This window comes from Anopheles stephensi, chromosome 2 (genome assembly GCF_013141755.1).
Source record: "Anopheles stephensi strain Indian chromosome 2, UCI_ANSTEP_V1.0, whole genome shotgun sequence".
NCBI classification, from domain to species: domain Eukaryota; kingdom Metazoa; phylum Arthropoda; class Insecta; order Diptera; family Culicidae; genus Anopheles; species Anopheles stephensi.
In genome coordinates this window covers 80286072-80305525 of record NC_050202.1, presented here as the reverse complement: position 1 = coordinate 80305525, position 19454 = coordinate 80286072, and the positions used below count along the sequence as shown (strand labels likewise).

Sequence of the window (19454 nt, the reverse complement as noted above, 5' to 3'; positions counted from 1 at the left end):
TACACAGCTTCGCACACTATTCCCAGAACAATATAACGCAGTGAGTGTGTGTGTGTGTGTGTGCGTTCCGATTGTGGCTGTCTTAGACACAATGAGTCAAAATCTGCTCATCAACGTCCTTTTGTGCAGGCATGCGTTGCCGTGCGATGGTACCGAGAGTCATGCATCGGTAAGCCCCACAGATCGACACAGACGTCCCAAGAAATGAAGACGCCCGCATGCCACCATAAAACTCTGCCAACGGTGGAAATGGAAAGGGTGGCGGTGGGAGATAATGAATGGGCTCACGCTGGAATGGAGAGAATTAAAACATTACTCTTCCGGATGCAGTAATCCACGCAGGGAACGGGGCAAGGGTAGGGTGTCCTGGTGCATTCGATCCGTTGACGGCAGCACTTAATTTCATTGCAAAAACCCAAACGAGATACCTTCGCTGCTGCCTTTTCTTTGTCGATACGTGTGTGAGGGATGCTTCACGTATAGTGTCCGTGTCCGTGTGCTTACCGATCGGTTTGCTAACGCTTTCGCTTGCGTTCCTCACCTGTTCTCTTTTCAGACATGTTAATTAACGCCAGCAAATCGGCAGAATCAATTACTTGCTAAGCTCTCGGGATTGGTCGGCACAGCGTAAGAGAGCACCCGTAGTCTGCAGCTGGTGAAAAACACCGACAGCAGGTAAGCTAAGGGCAAACAGTGGAGTACTAACATTAGCTTCTGGAATTTCCAATCACGTCTTCCGCCCGTCGTTTGACGAATGATGCGTGCATGGATGGATTTTTATCGGGGGCAGTTTTTTAATCGTAAAACAAAGGCTTGGGTGAATATTAGTGTCTTCGATATTGATAAGTTGTTGAAGACTTCGTTTTGGAAATATATACGGCAAGAGTCACCAAACAATTCCCTGACGTCTGGCGACAAAACATTTTCTTCTAAAAGCCTAAATGTATGCAATATAAGACAATTCAAGAGTTTAAAATTGTTATTTATTTTGCATTAAAAACCTCATTCGTTTTTCTAGCGCTAAAAATGAAGCAAACATTTATCATATCCCTATCATGATAATGCCCGATCTGTGTATCTGACGGTATCGATTACAGCTCACGTTTCTTTAAATGCTCTCGTCCCTCACAGCAAATCACAGCACTCAACAGCAATACCACAAGAGCAAATCGATCCCGGAAACTGGCCCGCTGGAGGTCGGGCAATCAATTATGATTGATAAAAATGTCTTGTAAACGTCTATCTCATTTTGCACTCCATCCCACCAGCTCAGAAACGACGGCTGAGTCTCTTTCCGGCCCAGCCTCCCTACGGATGGGACGGAAAATTATTGAAATTCAATAAAGCGATCAAAGCGTGACGGTGGTAAAGATGGCAAAAGAAAGGCATGGAAAATTGTGTATTGTACCCACCCGTTATTCGATCCGGTCACGGGTGATCGGAATGGCCCACCGTCAACTTCCTTGGTAGATGGAAAGCAAATTGTTATAAAATGCCTTCTCAAGTCTCGGTGCCTATACACCGCTGGATGGGGGAAAAACGATCAAAAGCGAGCGCAAGAAAAGCCTTTAACCTCGTTGGACACTGCGCTAGCCTTTTTGCCCGTGATTGTCTCATGAGAAAAACCGCGAACGATGGTGAAATTGCGTATTCCAAAAAGTGCTCCTCCAACCGAAATATAATAGAATTACACGCTTGCGGAACGAAGTCATCCACAGGGCCGGCTCGGAAGCGATAAATTTCGGTACCAAAGTAGTCGCTATCCCTTCTCAAGGGAAGGACACCCCCCACCCTCTCCGTCGCAACCATCCTCGGAACGAACTGAGGTGAATCAATTGGAAAGTTTTTGATGCAGAGAGGCGAGCCACCCGTCAACAAGAACCATTCTGTCGAGCAATTTCCGGTGTCCTCTGTCAAGCGTCTCGCTCGTGACCAGCGGGAAAACCCTTGCGCAACGTTATAATCCGGGCGACCACTGTCTTTTTGGGTGGTCGGGTCGGGTCGGGAGGTGGAATGATATTTATGGAAAATGGTTATTGAGTCTTACTAACCGGTCGCGAAACAGCTCTTAAAATCATCCCCGGGACTGCTCTTTGTTTGTGGCACTCGCCAGTGGAGGGAGACTCGGCACGGACGGAAGCCTCAGGTGAGCAGCGCAATCATAATCGCGCGAAGGTTTGGGGCACATTTTTCGGTCGGCAATTATTGTCTATGTTTGGCTAACTTCCAGCTTCCACTCCGACGGTATCGTTCCCGGTGGGGCAACATTTTTAGCACAAATTGTCCTGCGGGACTGCCAGTGGACCGGATGGAGGGGCTGGGAACAGGCGGGAGGCGCCAGGATGCTATAAAAGCTCGCTCACACTCGGCACGGCACAAGCCCACCAGCCTGAGCTAGCCACAGAAGTGCCATAGCACCGGACGAATGGCAATAAAATGAAAGACTCACGGCGGCCATTAGTTTATGCGCTTTAGTGAAGCGCACTGACATAGCGCTGCAGTAAAAATGGGGTGTTCGCGCGCGCGCGTTCGTTTGTGTTTCGCGTTACGCTTCACTCGTGCTGTACACAACCGTGGTGGATGCTGACGGGTTAGGTCGAAATGGCTTATCCTTGGGAGGCCACACAAAAGCAAGCATGCTAACGGGTCCGATCTAGCATTCTGAATATATCCGCCGTGCTGCTGGAATGGTTGGTAATTGCTATGGACAATGAGAAAACATAAACCAAAGCGAGGCCATGAGTCCAAAGTAATTGTTGAGAGTGGATTTATCTTCCGGAATGATGATAAGAATATATTCTATGAAACACGATTCTGAAATTTTAAGGTAAGTTTTTTTGCCATAAACAATGAGGATAAAATATATTGAAAATTAGAATATTGTTTCATCAGCTTGTTTCGAACCGATGTACCTTTTTTTCTGTTCTTGGTTGTATTTGAAAAGTGAGATGTACCATGAGCTAAACGCCTTTGGCCAGCACCACCAAAACTTTGGTAGGTAGGCTGTTATCGTCATTATGATCTTTTGAAGATCCGTTTTTCGTGTGAACTCTGGTTCTGAAGTTGGCGTTCAATACGATACCATTGAATGAGAAGAAGCGTGAAGGTGTTTATTTCTAATTATAGAGAACCAACCAATCTCCGGAAAACAAATGGAATACTAATTTTTAATGTATTTCATTGAAGGGAAAATGTTAACTCAGCTCATCAGGAGTTAACTACACACAATTCGGCCAGAAAGAGACCTGATGGCAGCTTTCAGAACCTGGTACCGTTGTGAGGACTGACTATCCAACTACGGGTCGTCAAGAAGTTTGATAAGCCAGGAATGGCAGGCATTACCTAGCAGGTCATTAAACTAAAACAAAGAGAAAAATATGGCCAAGTCGGCCTCATTGAATAATAAAACTCCGTTAATCATGAGCCTAAAGGTATGCAATACATCAGCAAATCCTTGTGTTGTTTTATTTGAGAAGTGATCATGCTGTTGAAGCGCTGTGTAACCTGAAACTCTCTTTTCATAACCGATAATTACGTTTAACATTAGCGCTACTCAGTGTACTGGTTGTTTTACAGTTCAGTAACATCCTATGACACACTAAAAGATTCTGAAAATAGATATTCTATCACGGTTTCCAAAACCCCATCGAAAACAGCGCTATTGACAGTATTTAATTGTATTCAGCATATGGGCACGTTTCAGGTCACCTTAGTAAAAACCCGCCCCCCGACAAAGTCCAACGATGTATGCACGAAACTCCACACTAATACCGCACGATATGAGAAAATGCATTCACGTCGCATTAAAAACCTTCACCCATGGCCCGAGGTTGATAGACATCCTTTCCCGCTGGGGAGTCATCAGGTCACCGTTTATTACGATCAACTTTTCCCCCGGGGGGTGCAAAGCAAAGTGCAAGAAATTACAATTTCGGCTGCAGACATTCAGCGGCACGTATTTTGGCACGGTACGGAGCGCAAACACGGAGCGTGGATGCTTTGGGGTCGTAAAACAGCATCGACCAGTGGAACAGTTCGTGGCGAGTGGATCGATGCCAAATTGCTTCGTAATTGTGTTTATGAAGTTTTCTCGCACCATCCCCGCGTGACGGGAAGGAAATGTAATAAAAAAAACTCACTTGCACACACACACACATACTCCCAAGGTACAGTGGTCTCTCCGACGGTGAAAGGAAAGTAATATGGCTTAGTGCCGAACGTAAGTAGTCACATTTGTTACGATGGCTGTCGGTGCATTCTATGCCACCGTTGAGCAGCAACCCCAGCGTCCACCACGACTGTCCTCCTAATGGACTACAATTCCCGTGCCCGCTGGTGAAAGTTCGATGAACATTCAGCGAATGTGCCAAAATAAACGTGCAAAATAAACTGCATAATAGCAGCCACATAAAACCCATTTTTATGGTAGGTAAATTATGTTTTGCTCGCTTTAGAATGTTTGCTTTGTGTATAGCGCTGCATACCATCACCGTGCATTATCCCCACCGATGGTGGGACATCTCATTCATAAATTAAAATTCATTACGATGCTAAATCACTCGCATCGAACTGTTCGCATTCGGTGAAGCACTGTGCGAATGGACTTAATTATTTTCCACCGAACGATCCACAACGGTGCTTGTAATAATCGGAAAACCATTAATGATATGCCGTGTGGATTGATTTGCAACCATAATTTAATTAGTTTTCCACCTTTCTGCGAGTGATTAATTCATTCGGTTCCCTCGAGAGTTCTAGGCTAGGGCTTCTCCCCGGCTGTCCTGGTGGTGGGCGGTTTATCCTTATCAATCAGCAATTTCCTAGTCTTTCGTACATTTCCGTTCCTTTTTCTCGCAAATCGAGCTGTGTCTGCACGCTACACGATGGGATGGCTTCATCAGGGGGAAAAAAAGCAAATAAAGCTGAAGCGAAAAATCGTGAAACAATCGAAGTGAAAACCCGCATGCAGCAAATCCGAACACTGAGTGGCCGAGTTTCGCTGGACCTGACCGGCTGCTGAAAGCAGTAAAAGTCAAGACACCGGCACCAGACGACCGGAAATAAATCAATCCGAACGCAAGTAGCCACACCACTTTGGCCCTTCCGGAACACCGCTCCGGAAAGCTTGGACTCGTTAGTTGGTTATGTTGGTTGGAGCGGACGAGGTGTCTTTCTTCTTCTTTTACAGCCTACAGCCTCCTTTTATGCTGCCCGTACCGAACACGGCCAATTTTATGCTCAATCATCGTTTGACTGCTCATCTTACTAGCGCTTTACTTGGGCAGAATATTCATCACTGGTGAAGACCAAATCCAATCCGATGAAGCCTGAAGATGATTTCACTGCTACAAAACAAGAAGCTGGCGGAAAGAGAAAAAAGACAGCGAATTTCTGAAAGAGAATAAAATCCGAAAGCTTTGGTAATATTTCTACCATCATGGAGGAGCAGCCGGTAGAAGCTGTTGGCGGGGAAGCAGACACAGACTTACAAGCCTTTGCCTTTGGCTCGAATGCTTTTCTGCGCCATCAAGCATTTTCGGCCGATTTCTGGTAAAGACAGACGTACCCTTCAATCTCCTATCCGACGCAGTTTCGTACGCTTTCGACGCAACCATCAACTGGCAGCAAAAGCGCTCAACGGCAATCCGGAAGCATACATTCAGGCGTCCGAGGCAATGATAAATAAATGCTCACAATGATGCGCACAACCAGAATCGTGCAGCGAAATCTCATCTCATCAATATGCCGTTCACTCGACACCGACCAGAACAAAAGGTGGTGGAAGGAAGAACGGGAATGGGGAAACGGGGGGAAAGGAGGGCGATGGAACCCATCCTAGCCCATGTTCCCAAACAATGGTTGCTTTTGCAAATTTGTGTTTCCTTTTCGGGGGCTTTTCTTCTTTTTTTTCTTTCGTGCTACCCCCACAACCACTGTCCGGTTGATTTACATTCACCGGAAGCCGGAAGTGGCCGGAACCAAGGGTCGATCCCCGTACCACGTAATTGGAAGAGAATAAAGTGTAAACGAGCGCCAATATTTCAGCGGCCGATCAAATTTCGCCCCAGCGGAGGATGGTCAATTTTTTCCCTCCCGTCCTCGCAGGATGGATGGGTGGGCCAAGCGTCATTAAAATTTTATTACAATTTGATCTCGCCCATTGTAACACAATTATTGCCAATCTCGTGTTCTGACCTCGGCTCCGTTGCGAAGTGTGCTTATTCGTTTGCTTCATTTTCTTGCATTCGTATGAATTTCGCACGTTTTGCGCCTTGTTTTCCCTGCCGCTTGAATTCTATGTTTGTTTTCCAAGAAGAAGACACCTTCCTAGGAGCTCGTGACGTTCAAAATTTCTGGCTTGAAGCTCCCGTTGATAAATGTTTACTTTCTTCGAAATCATTTGTATCCTACCAAGGTCGAATCTATTCACAAATTCGGGTGAATTCATTTACACATCCAGCTTGAACATCGATACGAAATGTGTGTAAGAAATTTTCCTGAAGAACGCTTACTGATTTTGGAGCCATTTTTACTCCAAAATCTGACTTGTGCAAAAAATATTGTTGCTTGAGTTTATTTTCCGAAAATAGCCCTTTAAGCTTTAAGAAGGAAAAATTAAAATACTCGCCTCCTCGTCCACTTTCAAGTACAGAAATGCCAGAAGGGTGGTGCTTTCCAATTCTCTTGAACGAAGCAAATAGTGCTTCCCGGTCCGCTTCGCTCCAATCACGGCGCCACTCTGTCTCGAACCGGAAATTACTTTCATAATAAAGCTGTTCATTGACTTTCCCCCTTTTTTGTGGGTTGCTCGGTACGACACGCTCCCACAGTGTCAAGCTCGCGATTCTTTCATTGCCTTTCAGCTCGGGAAGCTCGTTTCGTTGGTTGAGCGTTTGGTCCGATAAGTAGGGAAGCAACTTTGGTTCGTTCATTGTTTTGTCAACTAGCTTTCTTATCGCTTGTTGCTGAATCGAAGTAATGTGGGGTTCTGGAGAGATCCGCAGACTGCATGTTCAGCATAATCGAAACATTTCGTGTCATTGTATCTGAAGATGTTGATGTTGTCAGTGATGCTGGAAACTTGTTGTTGAACTCTTGTTGTTTGAAAACAAATATAAAGGTTTTCATATCAAAATATCGCTTCGCGATGGACAATCTACAAACTCATCGAATCTCTATTATACTTGACAACGTGTTTTGGCTGTACGTTCCTTGAATTTAGCATACATTCTTGAGGTGAATTTATCGGATATGAAGTGAAAATTAGCACGCTTTAAGAAAAAAATGCATAATACATATAATACAACAATTATCGATGCTTGAAATATTGCATACCACCAGGCGCATGTTTTGAAACGAACGGGAAACAATGTAAACTACTCAAGCAATCAGTTTGTATTCAATTATTATTACAAATTTCACTGCTTGATGAACCACCGGCAACATGATTTGCAAACAAATTGAAATTTTCTAGGAAAACAAATGGCAACCATATTTAACCACAGCCTAAACGTCATTTACACAGAGCAATTGCGACAAACACGTTCATGAAACATGTGTGTGTTTCAACTCGCTACCCACAAACATTCCACATAAACCGTTCTGCGACTGGTTTCCTCGAATTACGAGCAAAACAACGCTTATGCAACCTGCTGGCGAGCACATGCCTTGGCGAAGTATGTTTACGAACTCCACAACTCGATAACTTTCCAACGGCACATCGGTTTTGCTCGCTAAATAACCACACCCGCGTTTGCTGACGATGATGAAAATAAATTTTAATTAGCATTAGCACACATGAATCTCACACATCTCTTTGCCCTCTATTTATTTACGTCTCTAATTTAGGTAAAACTTTTTCTGGAGTAACGAGCACGGCACCCATTCCTTCACGATGGTATCGGCAACATATCAGAACCTAACGCTGGCACTGCTGGTGCTGTGTATCGTCACCAGCCCGATAGAGAGTCGATACCGGGAGAAGGATGTTAAGAAGGGAAAATCTTCACCGCCTATACTACCACAGATGATAGTGCCATCGCCGCTGATGAACCTGTGTTCGGGCGACCGGGAGATGAAGCTGGTCTGCCACTGCTCACCAGACGATCCGCACGTGAAAGCACAGAAAGCAAACTGTTGGATCTTTAGCAAGGATTTACCGCGCAAGGACGCTAACTGGCTCGCCTTCCAGACACAGTCCACCCTGGAGCAGCTAAAGATTACGGTGCAGAAGATCGGCAACCTGGCGTACATCCCGTCGGACGTGCTGCACACGCTCAAGTACCTTAAGCAGCTAACGATCGAGTACGGTGTCATACCGGACCTGCTGAACTACGCGTTCGGCAATCTGACCGAGCTGCGTAACGTGACGCTGCACAAGAACCAGATCCGCATCGTACATCCGTTTGCGTTCGCGAACCACCCCTTTCTGGAGGAAATCAATCTGGAGCGTAACGAAATCCTCGAGCTAGACAAGGAAGCGCTCGTGCATCTGCCAGCGCTGCGGAAGCTCAATCTGGACTTTAACAATCTGTCCATGCTGCACGAGGACGTGTTCATGTATCTAACCAGTCTGGACGAGCTGAAGCTCGAATCGAACCAGATATCCGTGCTGACGCGAGAAATCTTCAAGGGGCTCGGTAACCTACGAATACTTAAGCTGACGGCCAACAGTCTCTCCTTCATCGGTGACACAATCTTTGCCGAGCTGTGGAGTCTCCAGGAGCTGGACTTGGACCACAACCAGATAGAGGTAACACTGTGTGTGTGTGTGTTTTATTGCTCACTGCTCCTATTTTAATTGCTCACTTCTGTTTGTTTCCTCCCCCATTCGAACCTATCTGCACAGAAACTATCGGCCCGAGCTTTTGACGGGTTGAACAACCTGCGGAAGCTTAATCTGGAGAACAACCGGTTGAAGCGGCTCGAGCGGGGCATTTTTACCGGCGTACCGGCCGTCCTTAATCTCAACCTGAACTCCAATCAGCTGGAAACGATTACGTACAACAACTTCCTCCCACTAATGGACAACCTAGTGAACAGTACGGCCATTCTTCATCTCAAAGGTACGCTATTACGGTTAGGCACAGGCGGAAAGTTTATATCTTCCACAGCGTCGCGTGACTCGAGTAACAGGGAAGCTCACCGGAACGGACTAGACTCGTTTTGGAGCACACGTGCAAAATCTCAACCCAATTAGTGACACAATGGGCTTCTGTGTGTGTGTGTGTGTGTGTGTGTGTGTGTGTGTGTGTGTGTGTGTGTGGAAACTGGAGCATTCATTTGTGCACTCCGGTTGGGGTTTGGTTGGTGTGTGTTTGTGTGTGTGACCTCAAAAAGGATCCGTTTTTGTTTTACGACCACTTGAGGTGCCCCATCTGCTGGTAAGCATTCGTTTCCACCCTGGTGCCTTGAATGGGTGTGTCCCCGTGCAACGTTCGAGGGTAAAATAAATAAAGTTCGTAGCTTACATGTGTCAGCAATGGGTGAAATGAATTATTTGTCACCAAACTTACTGGTGGAGGTGGTGTTATAGGGTAACCACCCTTTTGTTACAAGACGCTACGATGTGGTAATTATACAGCTGGTTTGTAAAATATGCTTTAAATGCTACAAAAAATACTTAAAGTACAAAAATAATTCCCAATAAACTTGAATTTTTAAACTGCAGAGCCTATTTTTATGCAATCTTCGACCAAAGCGCCTTTCAAACTTCAAATATGCAGGGTTTTTAACTTCAAATATACAGGGTTGTTCTGTAAGTCCATCTTAAATCGAAACACCCTAATGCAACATCCATCCTCCCATCTACGTTTCGAGAGTTTAACGTTTCAATCAGCTTCAAATATCACGTTTAAGTTCATTTGGTCCTGATTTTCGATCGTTTAATTGCTGCAAGCTATGTACTTTGTAGTCAATTTCTTCATCTAACGACATACTAGGACACTGTGATTACTATAATAGAAATTTCCGAGACTTTTGCATAGCTTGATCAATCGATGCAATTGATTTATGGGTTACAGCTTTTAATTTGGAATACAGCAAGTTCAATGCTGTTGAAAGTTCTGCTAAAGTTAAGGTAAAGCTTAGCCGCGTGTTTGCTGCTTTCCTGTGCCTATATGGACCGACATTGCAAGTACCATGCCTTGCATTTAATTACGATTCGGAAAACTTGTCCACAAACACACACACACACACTCGTCTGCAGGTGTGGTTTCAAATGCCACTTCGACAAATACAACCATCGTCAACCAACTCTCGTCAAGCAAATGTAATGAGCCTCGGCCCACAGTCTGCACGTGTGACCGGTTTATTGTCCCATGCGTGCACAGCCTCATAATCCCTTTGATCCGTGGGCAATCCGGAGAAATTTAATAACGTTCGGAGCCTTCTGTTTGAAATTCATCTTCCACCGTTCGATTGGACATGCTAATAGTATGGAGCAGGAGTTTCAAAAAAAAAACAAACAAAACGTACTCAACTAATGAGAAAAACAGTAATTTATTACACTTCCATCAGATGTCTCTTGACGTGAGGAGGTGGTTCGAAGCCGCCAGTACTGACCCCACGGCCACTTTTGGGCAGTGAAAGATCAAAGTGTACCTTTTTCCCCATATATTTACACTCAAAATCCCAATCTGCTCAGTGGGGTAGGTAGCGCACAGACGACGAATTTTTCGACACGATGAATACTTTTCAAAAGAAATTAACTTTCCATATGAATTACACGGCACGGCATCGTAGGCTTATCCTCTCGCCTGTGTGAATTTATTTGGCCGAACGTACCGGTTCTGGGCGTTTGGTACTTTTAATGCATAATTTTGAATTTAAATTAAATTCATCTCATCATTGATGTCATTTGCAATGCTAAGCGATGTTGTTCCTTTCAGTCGGTATCCTGCGCCGAGTGTTAAACTCATCGCCAAAACAATACGATTGGAGTATAAAATTGTCCACCGTAAGATCACATTGCAATTGAAGTTTAATTAACAGGAATAACCCTTTTTTGGGTTACTCACACCTAACTGAACTAAGTGGTTCGTCATGCGCTGCAAGTCTATGCGCGAAGGGTTCTTTTTGAACCAACTTCTGCTTTTTTGTTGCGTATCCGGTCAGTATGCGGTTTTTCCACGAACAGCTCGTGCAAACGTTATGCTTCATTTTTCATCCATTGTGTCGTTGCGTTGAGATGGGTTTGCCGGTGGTGCTTTGGGGCTTTTGGAAAAGTTTCATTTTTGCTCCAACCCTAACCCCACACGGAACTGACGAATTATTCAACCATGCCTACGCTGGAACCAGGAAAAATAAACCCGGCGATCGGAGGAAAAAAAATCACTCCAACATCAATCACAATTACCAACTTTGTCCGGTTGATGGGAGAAAACTGTCACTCGTGTACATGAAAATTGTTGGTCCCAGGAAATTGTTACCAAAAAAAAATAGCATCAAATCCTATTTTAGACACTCGGTAAATGACCGCAGACGCAGTCGTGGCCTCACATTAGCTAAACGGAGCACCCTCGCTGTACCCCCACTGGCCTGGCCGGATGGTGAAAAACTCACTACCATCAATCATCGTTTTCATTAACCATTGTGCAGTGTGGGAACATTTTCTTTGCCCCCTTTTCCCCCTGTCCACCGTCAACCTCACCTGGGCCTGGGTGCTAAGTGCGAGCATGGAAAACACACAGTTTTTGACTTCATTTAAATTTTCATTAGCCGTAAAAGCTAAATAAACTTTTGCACCGGCCGGTGGGGCCGGTGAAAATCATCATCGCAACGTCAATGGCACGTCGCCGTACACCCGTTCACATTCGCCACACCTTTCCGGGAACGGTTTGACTGATGTCGGAAACTCCCACGAGGAACTCGCCGGGCGCGGGAAGAAAAAGTACTTTCGCATGGAAAAGTTGTTGCCATTCAAACCGATGCTGACTCGTGTCAAGCATACACAGCGGACATACCGCTTCCAATCAACCTTCAAAATTGACCATATCTTCGATTATTAAATAGTGCCACCGGGTTTTGCGATGAGTTGATTGCTTTTCCCTGCTCGCGCCAGGATGAAAACTTTCTCCGCTGAAATTTGGTATTTTTCTCGCACCGCACCATCGATTTTGCATGCCGTTTCTCCGTTCAGTCAACTTTCAAAATATTGATTTAATAAACGTACCGCTAAGCTGGTCGGTTCACGAGCGTTGGCAGCAGAAATCAATCATGCTTCAATTGCAAAACCGAACCCCGTCAGCCGGGCGATCCACCGCACGAAACTTAGCCGTGCGTTAACGGCAAGCAGTTTCCACCGGTTAAACGTCGGTTCGCGTTCAACCGAACTTCAACCAAACACCTCGACAAGCGCCCAGCACAAACTTCACCGAGCGGGTTGCACTTTTTGTGTTGCTGTTGCTGCTCCGCAAGACGAAAACTTCATCGCCCGATAATGGTGCAAAATAACAACAAATCAGAAACTCAACCGAAACTTGCACCAAACTGCCGTACTATTGATGGATTTCCTTGTGGGACACCTCCTCCACCGTACCGGAAGGCTTTGAACGATTGGTTTTCATCTCGCAACAGTCAAGAAAAGTGGGCACGCGAACTGGCGCACATCGATGGTGCCTCCGGTTGCAATAAATTCTGCCATTTACACTCCCTTTCATGATGGGCAGCTCAACAAAGCAAGGTGGACATGATGGACGGTGTACAGGCTGACTGCCGAAGGTCGGTAACACCGATTGTACATTACTGTGGACCTCTTCTTTTTTGTTTGCCGTCTAGTGGCAACTTATTGGCCTCGTTGTGGCGTGCTTTAAACGTTTGACTTTTACACCTTTCTTGAGCAGCCGCCTCAGCCAAAGTTTCGTCGCCTCAGCCAACACAGCGAGAAGAAGGTGAAGCGAAGCCAGCCTTCCATCGGCGGGTGAAGTTTCGCGGCACAGTTCGCGCCTGGCACCCTGCCCAAAAGTTAACAGACAGCTTTGCCTTTCCATTCACCTTGTGTTTTGGCAGGTCGGAGTTTATGATCGAATTTCGCCAAACGTGCCAAACTGTCAGGAATGCAGCAGAGGAGTTGGCGCATTAGCGACGGTGGTTCGGATGGTGGTGGTGTTGGCCGCCTTGGTGTCGATGAAGGCGTCTGTTGTAATATGGAACGCCACCAGTCGTGGCGATTAAGCTTATGCTTTAAATTTGTTTGACTTCGGAAAACGTGACACCTAACTTTAAAACAGCATTTGGAGTGATTGCTTTTTCCATCTTTGAAGTTTGCTGCATGTAAGATATGATGAAAATTCGTACTAAATATACTTCAGCAAAATCCTATAAACATGATATTTGTTTGCAATTCATAAAATCTATCTTGATTGCTTTTATCACTCAAAAATTGTAAAACATAATGTATTTGCTTCATTATTCGTTCACAGACAACCGATTTCTCTGCGACTGTCGGCTACTGTGGCTGTTCGACCTTCGGAACAACACCAAAAACGAGGACCTCCGGTACACGCTGCAGCACGTCGAGTGTTTGTACGACATCAAAGGCATCTACGGCACACCCTCGCTGACGCACAACCAGCTGAAAGAGTACGGTCGCAGCCAACCGCCGGAACCCATCCTGTTCGATGAGGAGTACTACGACGACACGGGCCACCGAAAGCCGGGCGTAGTGGTGCAGAAAAAGTACAGCTCAAGCCGATCCGTCCCCGACGGCAGTGGCCAGGACAAAAGTCAACTGCAACCCGTCACCCTGATGAAGCTCCGGAAGGACACCATCCTGCCCTGCCCGAAGGAGCTGGACGAGCCGACGGAACTGCCGCTCTCGCGCGAATCCATCGGACTCGATATGGGCTGGCGATCGTCTGTCACAGCCACGAGCGAAAGTTCGACCTGCATCCTTTCGCTGGTACTGGCCGGTATGTGCACTCTGCTCTCCCTTGCCCGGTACGGGCCAGCCTGTTAGTTTTGGTGGCGACAGCACGCTTACCGAACGGGTCCTCTCGACACACTATCTTATGCAGCTGATCTAAGCCGAGCGGGAGTCGTGTGTGGCTGTGTATATACGACTCTGGGTAGACGTTTTGTTTAAACAACAAGATCTCAAGTTTCATTGCCCTCGGGCGTTCTATTGTTTCGATTGCTAAGAAAGGCGCATGGGAGCTGGAGTGCGACGCCGCCCACTGGCAACGGAGAGAACTCGTGTAAATAATGGTGTTAGATCAGAGTAGCAAATCGATGATTTGCCTTAGCTAAATAAAGGTAATTTAGATCGAAAACGAATTTATACGATGCCAAGGATGTTCGGTTGATTGTGGTCCGGAGGTACCGCAACAAAACGCGGAAGCTACAGCTGAATGCTTGCAATCAACAGTGCTCTCATAGCATCTTCGGCGAGTGTGCGCACACCAGAAGGATGGTGAGATGAGATGAACATATGAACACCTTCACGGTGTTCATTTGCCTTGTAAATAAAACCAACTTATCCCCTCCCGTATCAGTTCTGGCACCAACATTGCAACATTCGATACGAACTGGTTCCGGTTTCGGGTCCCCGGTATCGCTCACTTAGACACAATGTGCACAGGAAACACTTTCACTCGCACGCAAGTATCGGCTAACACTTACTGAATGTACATAGTAGTACTGGTATGATATTACGTCTAAGAACACACTTTGGGCCACCAGCACGGCAACACGTTTCTTGCTCCCAGCACATCTCGGAATGGTCTGGCGGTTGTTTCTGTTACTTGATTATCAAGCTGTGAGGAATGAGTAATTTGTCTAATTTCTTATTATGTTTCCGACTTCAAGATCAACGCACAACATTTAACGCCTAAATTTATGCAATGAGTACAGCACTTGCCTCCTTTTTTATTATTCCCATACATATTGTATCACTCATTTAGTTTGTTTCGTTACTTTAGTAACCTTTTTTGACAGGAATAACGCTTTCAAGCGAAAATAGTAATTTTCCATTCCAGCTTTATGAACTCCTCTTGATTAATTAATAAAAACAAAATTGCTACAAAAAAGGAGGCACACCTCCACCGTCATCTCCTCCTTCCACCCCGGCAATGATGCCCCTTTTTGACGTTTGATTACCGCTCAAACTTCCCAATGAGTCTGTTTGACACCTCATCAGGCAACAGTCGTCAGTTTCACGACCACGTTAACGAGCCCATTACCCGTCAGCACAACGCCGCGAAACCACGGCGTCACGCAGCAACCACCCAAATTGACGTTTGTTGCTGCACTGTTGGTAATCTCGCCCAAGAAGCAGCCAAAAACCATGTCGCCAGAATCATAATTTACATGCACTGACGCTCAGCAGCGGATGAAACATGAGGCCACCATTTGTCGCACACTGTGTTTTCCTGTTGGTTGGTGCAGAACAGCGAAACGCACACACAGACACTCGAGCGGGGTCTTTTCTTAGCCAGGAGGCCTCTACTCCTTCCCGCACACGCACACAATTTCGATTCTAAAAATGTGTCGAGCGAGTAATGGTGGCTGGTGTGCGTCCATAAAATGTGCCAAGCGTCTGCCAGGCGCACGGAAACCTCCACCAAGCCAGAAACGTCAGAGACCCGGGTGAAACTGAGCAACCTAAACATCCGCCATGGGGTAACAAACGAGCGAATCCTGCCACTGTGACAGTGTGCGTGTTTGCGAGAAAAAAAGCGGGAGAAGTAACACGATTTTCAAAATACCAAAAAAACACCTCCCCGAAACACAAACCCAAAATGAACAAGAGCAGGGAGATAAAAAATGAAATGTTAATAAAATAACGAAGTACGTAAGCATACATTTACTGCACCGTAAAAAGTGTAAAATGGGCAAACATAAACCAATGGAGCTCTAGAGCGGGACGCAAAGCGCGCGCGGCACATGACGCTATCGATGCCTGTTACCGATGGGAAAGGGCTGCTAAAGTTTATTTTTATTTCGTTTATTTTTCCCAGCCATTTTCTTCCTTTTATTTTGCTGCCATCATGCATACACACAAACACAGCCTTTGGTACGTAGAAATCCTGCCACCCGCGAGGTGAAGGTTTTGTCGCCCTATCCCGTTTCCCGAATCGTAACGCTTGCCGAAATGCAGGCGCAACCCAGGCGCCAGGCAGTAGTCGAAGAAGTGTTGCCGCCATGAGTTCTTTTTTTTTGGTTCATTTTCTCGACACGTCTTCAAGTCAGTGCTTTTTTTCGTGCTTTGCACCACATTCACGATGTTTGGCATGGGAAAGAAACGAAAAAAGAAGAGTGAAGCATCCTTCAGTACAATTACGCTGCTCACTTTTTGTTTCTTTTCTCTCCACCACGTCAGCAAACTGCCGGCAGAATGTTTGAAAAGTGCGGCATGAAGCAAGTGGTACGGGTCAGTGGGCGAAAATGGAGCACCAAATTAATATTTAATGTACGCGCAGCCCGGCTACCGAAGCCGAAGGAAATAAAAACCAAACGAAGTTGCGGAATGTTAAAAACCAACCCAAAATTGAACAAACTCCTGGCACAGCTAGCGAGTGGTCCTCCGCTCGCCTGCAGAGATACATACACGGGGCGCACGCTTGTGCCAGCATCCCCACAGGAAATGGGAAGTTGATTTTCTTCGGCGCGCTTCCGGGAGCTGTTAGGTGAATCCAATACCACGAACAGGACGGGAAATGAGCGATAAAAACCGAAATTGAACAGCGACGTCTTCGACGACTCGACTCGAGAAGCCATCGGGCCGGGGTTCGACCCCGCACAGTGAAGTGCTTGAAGCTCCGCGAAGCCTTCAAACAAGACCCGTTGCAAGAAACTTTAACCAACACGCGCATACACGTACACTTACCCCCCGCTGATGTGTGGCTGTGTGGCGTGCCGGTCTGCGCCGGTACCATCTTCGAGGAGCATCATTGCAACATAAAACTAGCGCACTAGCGCACCCAATTAGTAGTCGAATGTAATCTACGTAATTGAGTGTAATCATGTTACAAAGCTGGTGGGGTGAAACGCAGGATAGAACTCGATGCAGTGTACAGCAGCAGTACGGTGGACGTGTTGGGGTTACTTTTTTTCTCTCGCTCTCTGTCTCTCTTTCTCTCCCTCTCTATCCCTCTTCCTGTTTTTCTCCAATTCCAAAGGTTCTTTTGAGCACACTTGTTTCCGGGCTGGTGTGATGGTAGTGCAAAGTTTTTCGCCCCGACCGACTTACGAGCCCGGGGAGGGATTAGGGCAGATACTTCGAAAGTTCGCGTAACGAAGATTTACGAGCTGAGCCACCGCCGGGACGTATGGGCGCCCGGTAAAATTATGCACCGAAGGCCTACGGTCCGTGGGCAGGATAGCGCCGACAGGGCTGATGAATGTGGTTTTAAGAGCATGGTGACGAACATAAAGGGAAAGAGACTCGCCTCGCCACAAACACGATTAGAAGCGGCGCTGTATTACGATGTATCGCGTGCATCTAGTGTAACGGAGGCAAGAAGAATTGCAAACAAACCAAACACACACAAAAACTACAAAGCAGCGGGAAGCTGCGTAACACTTGTGCTAGGTAAGTCATATACAAGTAATTGAAATATTAAAAATTATGCAAACAAAAACCCTCATCCGGCATAGCGTAACGATAAGAGATACAAAACAAACACACACACAAACACACACAAAATCCCCAACTATGGGCAAACGTACAAGCAACATTTCGTCATCTGTAAATACTGTATAAATGTGATTCTAAATGTGCGAACTTGGATACTCTATCACTACACAAGGAAACAACTAAGCCCCCAAACAGCAAACCAATCGTTTTACAGGCAATAAATCACACATGGAAATAGGGTAAGAAGCAAAAAGCGTAAATAAATCATGCCCAGCCGTACAGGTAGCCACGAAACGAATACTGAAAAACTGCAACCACTGTCTGTACCACTCGTGAGCAGAATCTTAACCGAGCGATCACTCTAAGAGGAGCACCTTTGAGAGAGGAAAGTGAAAATATGAAACTGCATAAACACAACACATGGAACAGAAAGCACGAGCCACCCATGATAACATCCATGATCCTTGAGATGATTGTATCCTACGACAAAAAAAAAACATCTGGTGAAGAATGTTTTAATTTTGCTTTTGTCATAATATTATGAAATTGTTTTACATTACAACGCACACAATGCGTTACGAAAAGGAAGATTAGCGCATGGTTCGTGTGCGTTGCGAGATTGGGTGGTCTCGCAATCCAAGACAAAAAGATAGGACGGTGCGAAGCAAAAAATAAAGTAATTCAATAGTATGAGAAATATGTAGGAAACAGAGAAACAAAACAAACAAAAAGAAACGAAAGCAGAACGAAGAAGCAACGCATCCTTGTACCATTTTTTATGCTTCAGTGATGTCCTTAACTCGACTAGGATTAGTACCGTATGGAAAGTAAAAATAAAAGGAACAACAAATCATTATTGACGCGCAATGCAAAACCAACCCGATGCATTAAAATAGATGAAAACTTCGAAAGAAAATGGAGCCAGCTTCCGAATAATCAAAATCAAAGTGGCACCGATCTACACTCATGTTGGCAGGGCCTTGGACACTACGAGTGAATGCGGTAATCACTGTCAGTTAATCCAGAAGGTAAGTTTGAGCCTTTCAGGTATTATTAAGTGCAAATAAACTTCCTGCTTATAGGGCTAAATATGATTGGGATAAGTTTTATATATTGGGTAGAGATAATTTCATCGGAACCAATTGTATATCCTCAAATAAAGTTACTAGAACCGTTGAATAAACAAAGTATTTCTACTACTCATGCTTTCTCAAGGGTCTCTCATACATACATCTGAGATCTGATCTGGGATGGGATAAATGATATGATGTATCAATTTCTGGTCAGCATGCAAAGCTAAGGCCAAATCAACGAGATTACTTAGCGGACCTCGAAGACTCCATACAAACACTGAAAGCGATATCTCTAAAAGTATCTCTAAAGCTTCCAGATACCACCAAAACAAAAAGCCAACCACTTCGAGACGTTAATCAAGTCTTGTGCTACAATGCCGAAGAATTGCACATAATATTTATGCACCGGAAGGTGAATAGGCATTTAATAGCGCAAGGTTTACAAAAATGCAGGTGGATTGTTTCTGCTCGGTAATAAACTCCTCTATCGATACACTTAAACACATTTTTAGAATCTCCATTCCAACAAAACCGTCAACACAAAGCTTAGCCTTCTCCTCTTGGCGATAAATTCTATTTTCCGACCAGATTGCTGCTTAATTGTTACCAACATCAAAAGACAATTACTTCAGTTCGATCAGAAACCGATCGATATCACCAGTCCTCCATTCCCAAGTCACTGCGCGCACCCCTGCTAGCTAGCAACCAAAAGCCCTTTAAAATGTGAAAAGATCTTATCCCACAAAAGGTAGAAACCAGTAAGTACGTGTCGTAACTTTGCCTGCCTGCACCAAAGCCACAGACAA

At 45.5% G+C, this 19454-nt stretch overlaps 1 protein-coding gene across 4 annotated transcripts in view; it reads left to right on the top strand.

Moving 5' to 3' along the window:
* The window catches only part of LOC118505510 (connectin-like), an 82311-nt gene extending 63858 nt beyond the window's left edge, over positions 1-18453 (top strand). For 2 of the 4 annotated variants that reach the window (XM_036041405.1, XM_036041403.1), the window contains 4 exons: positions 557-675; positions 7849-8752; positions 8849-9065; positions 13422-18453. In XM_036041405.1, the coding sequence (XP_035897298.1) occupies positions 7895-8752; positions 8849-9065; positions 13422-13957 (1611 nt within the window). In that variant the 5' untranslated portion in view covers positions 557-675; positions 7849-7894 and the 3' untranslated portion in view covers positions 13958-18453. The remainder of the gene's footprint in view (positions 1-556; positions 676-7848; positions 8753-8848; positions 9066-13421) is intronic. The other 2 variants (XM_036041406.1, XM_036041404.1) reach the window with 1 other exon arrangement.
* The last annotated feature ends 1001 nt before the right edge of the window (positions 18454-19454 follow it).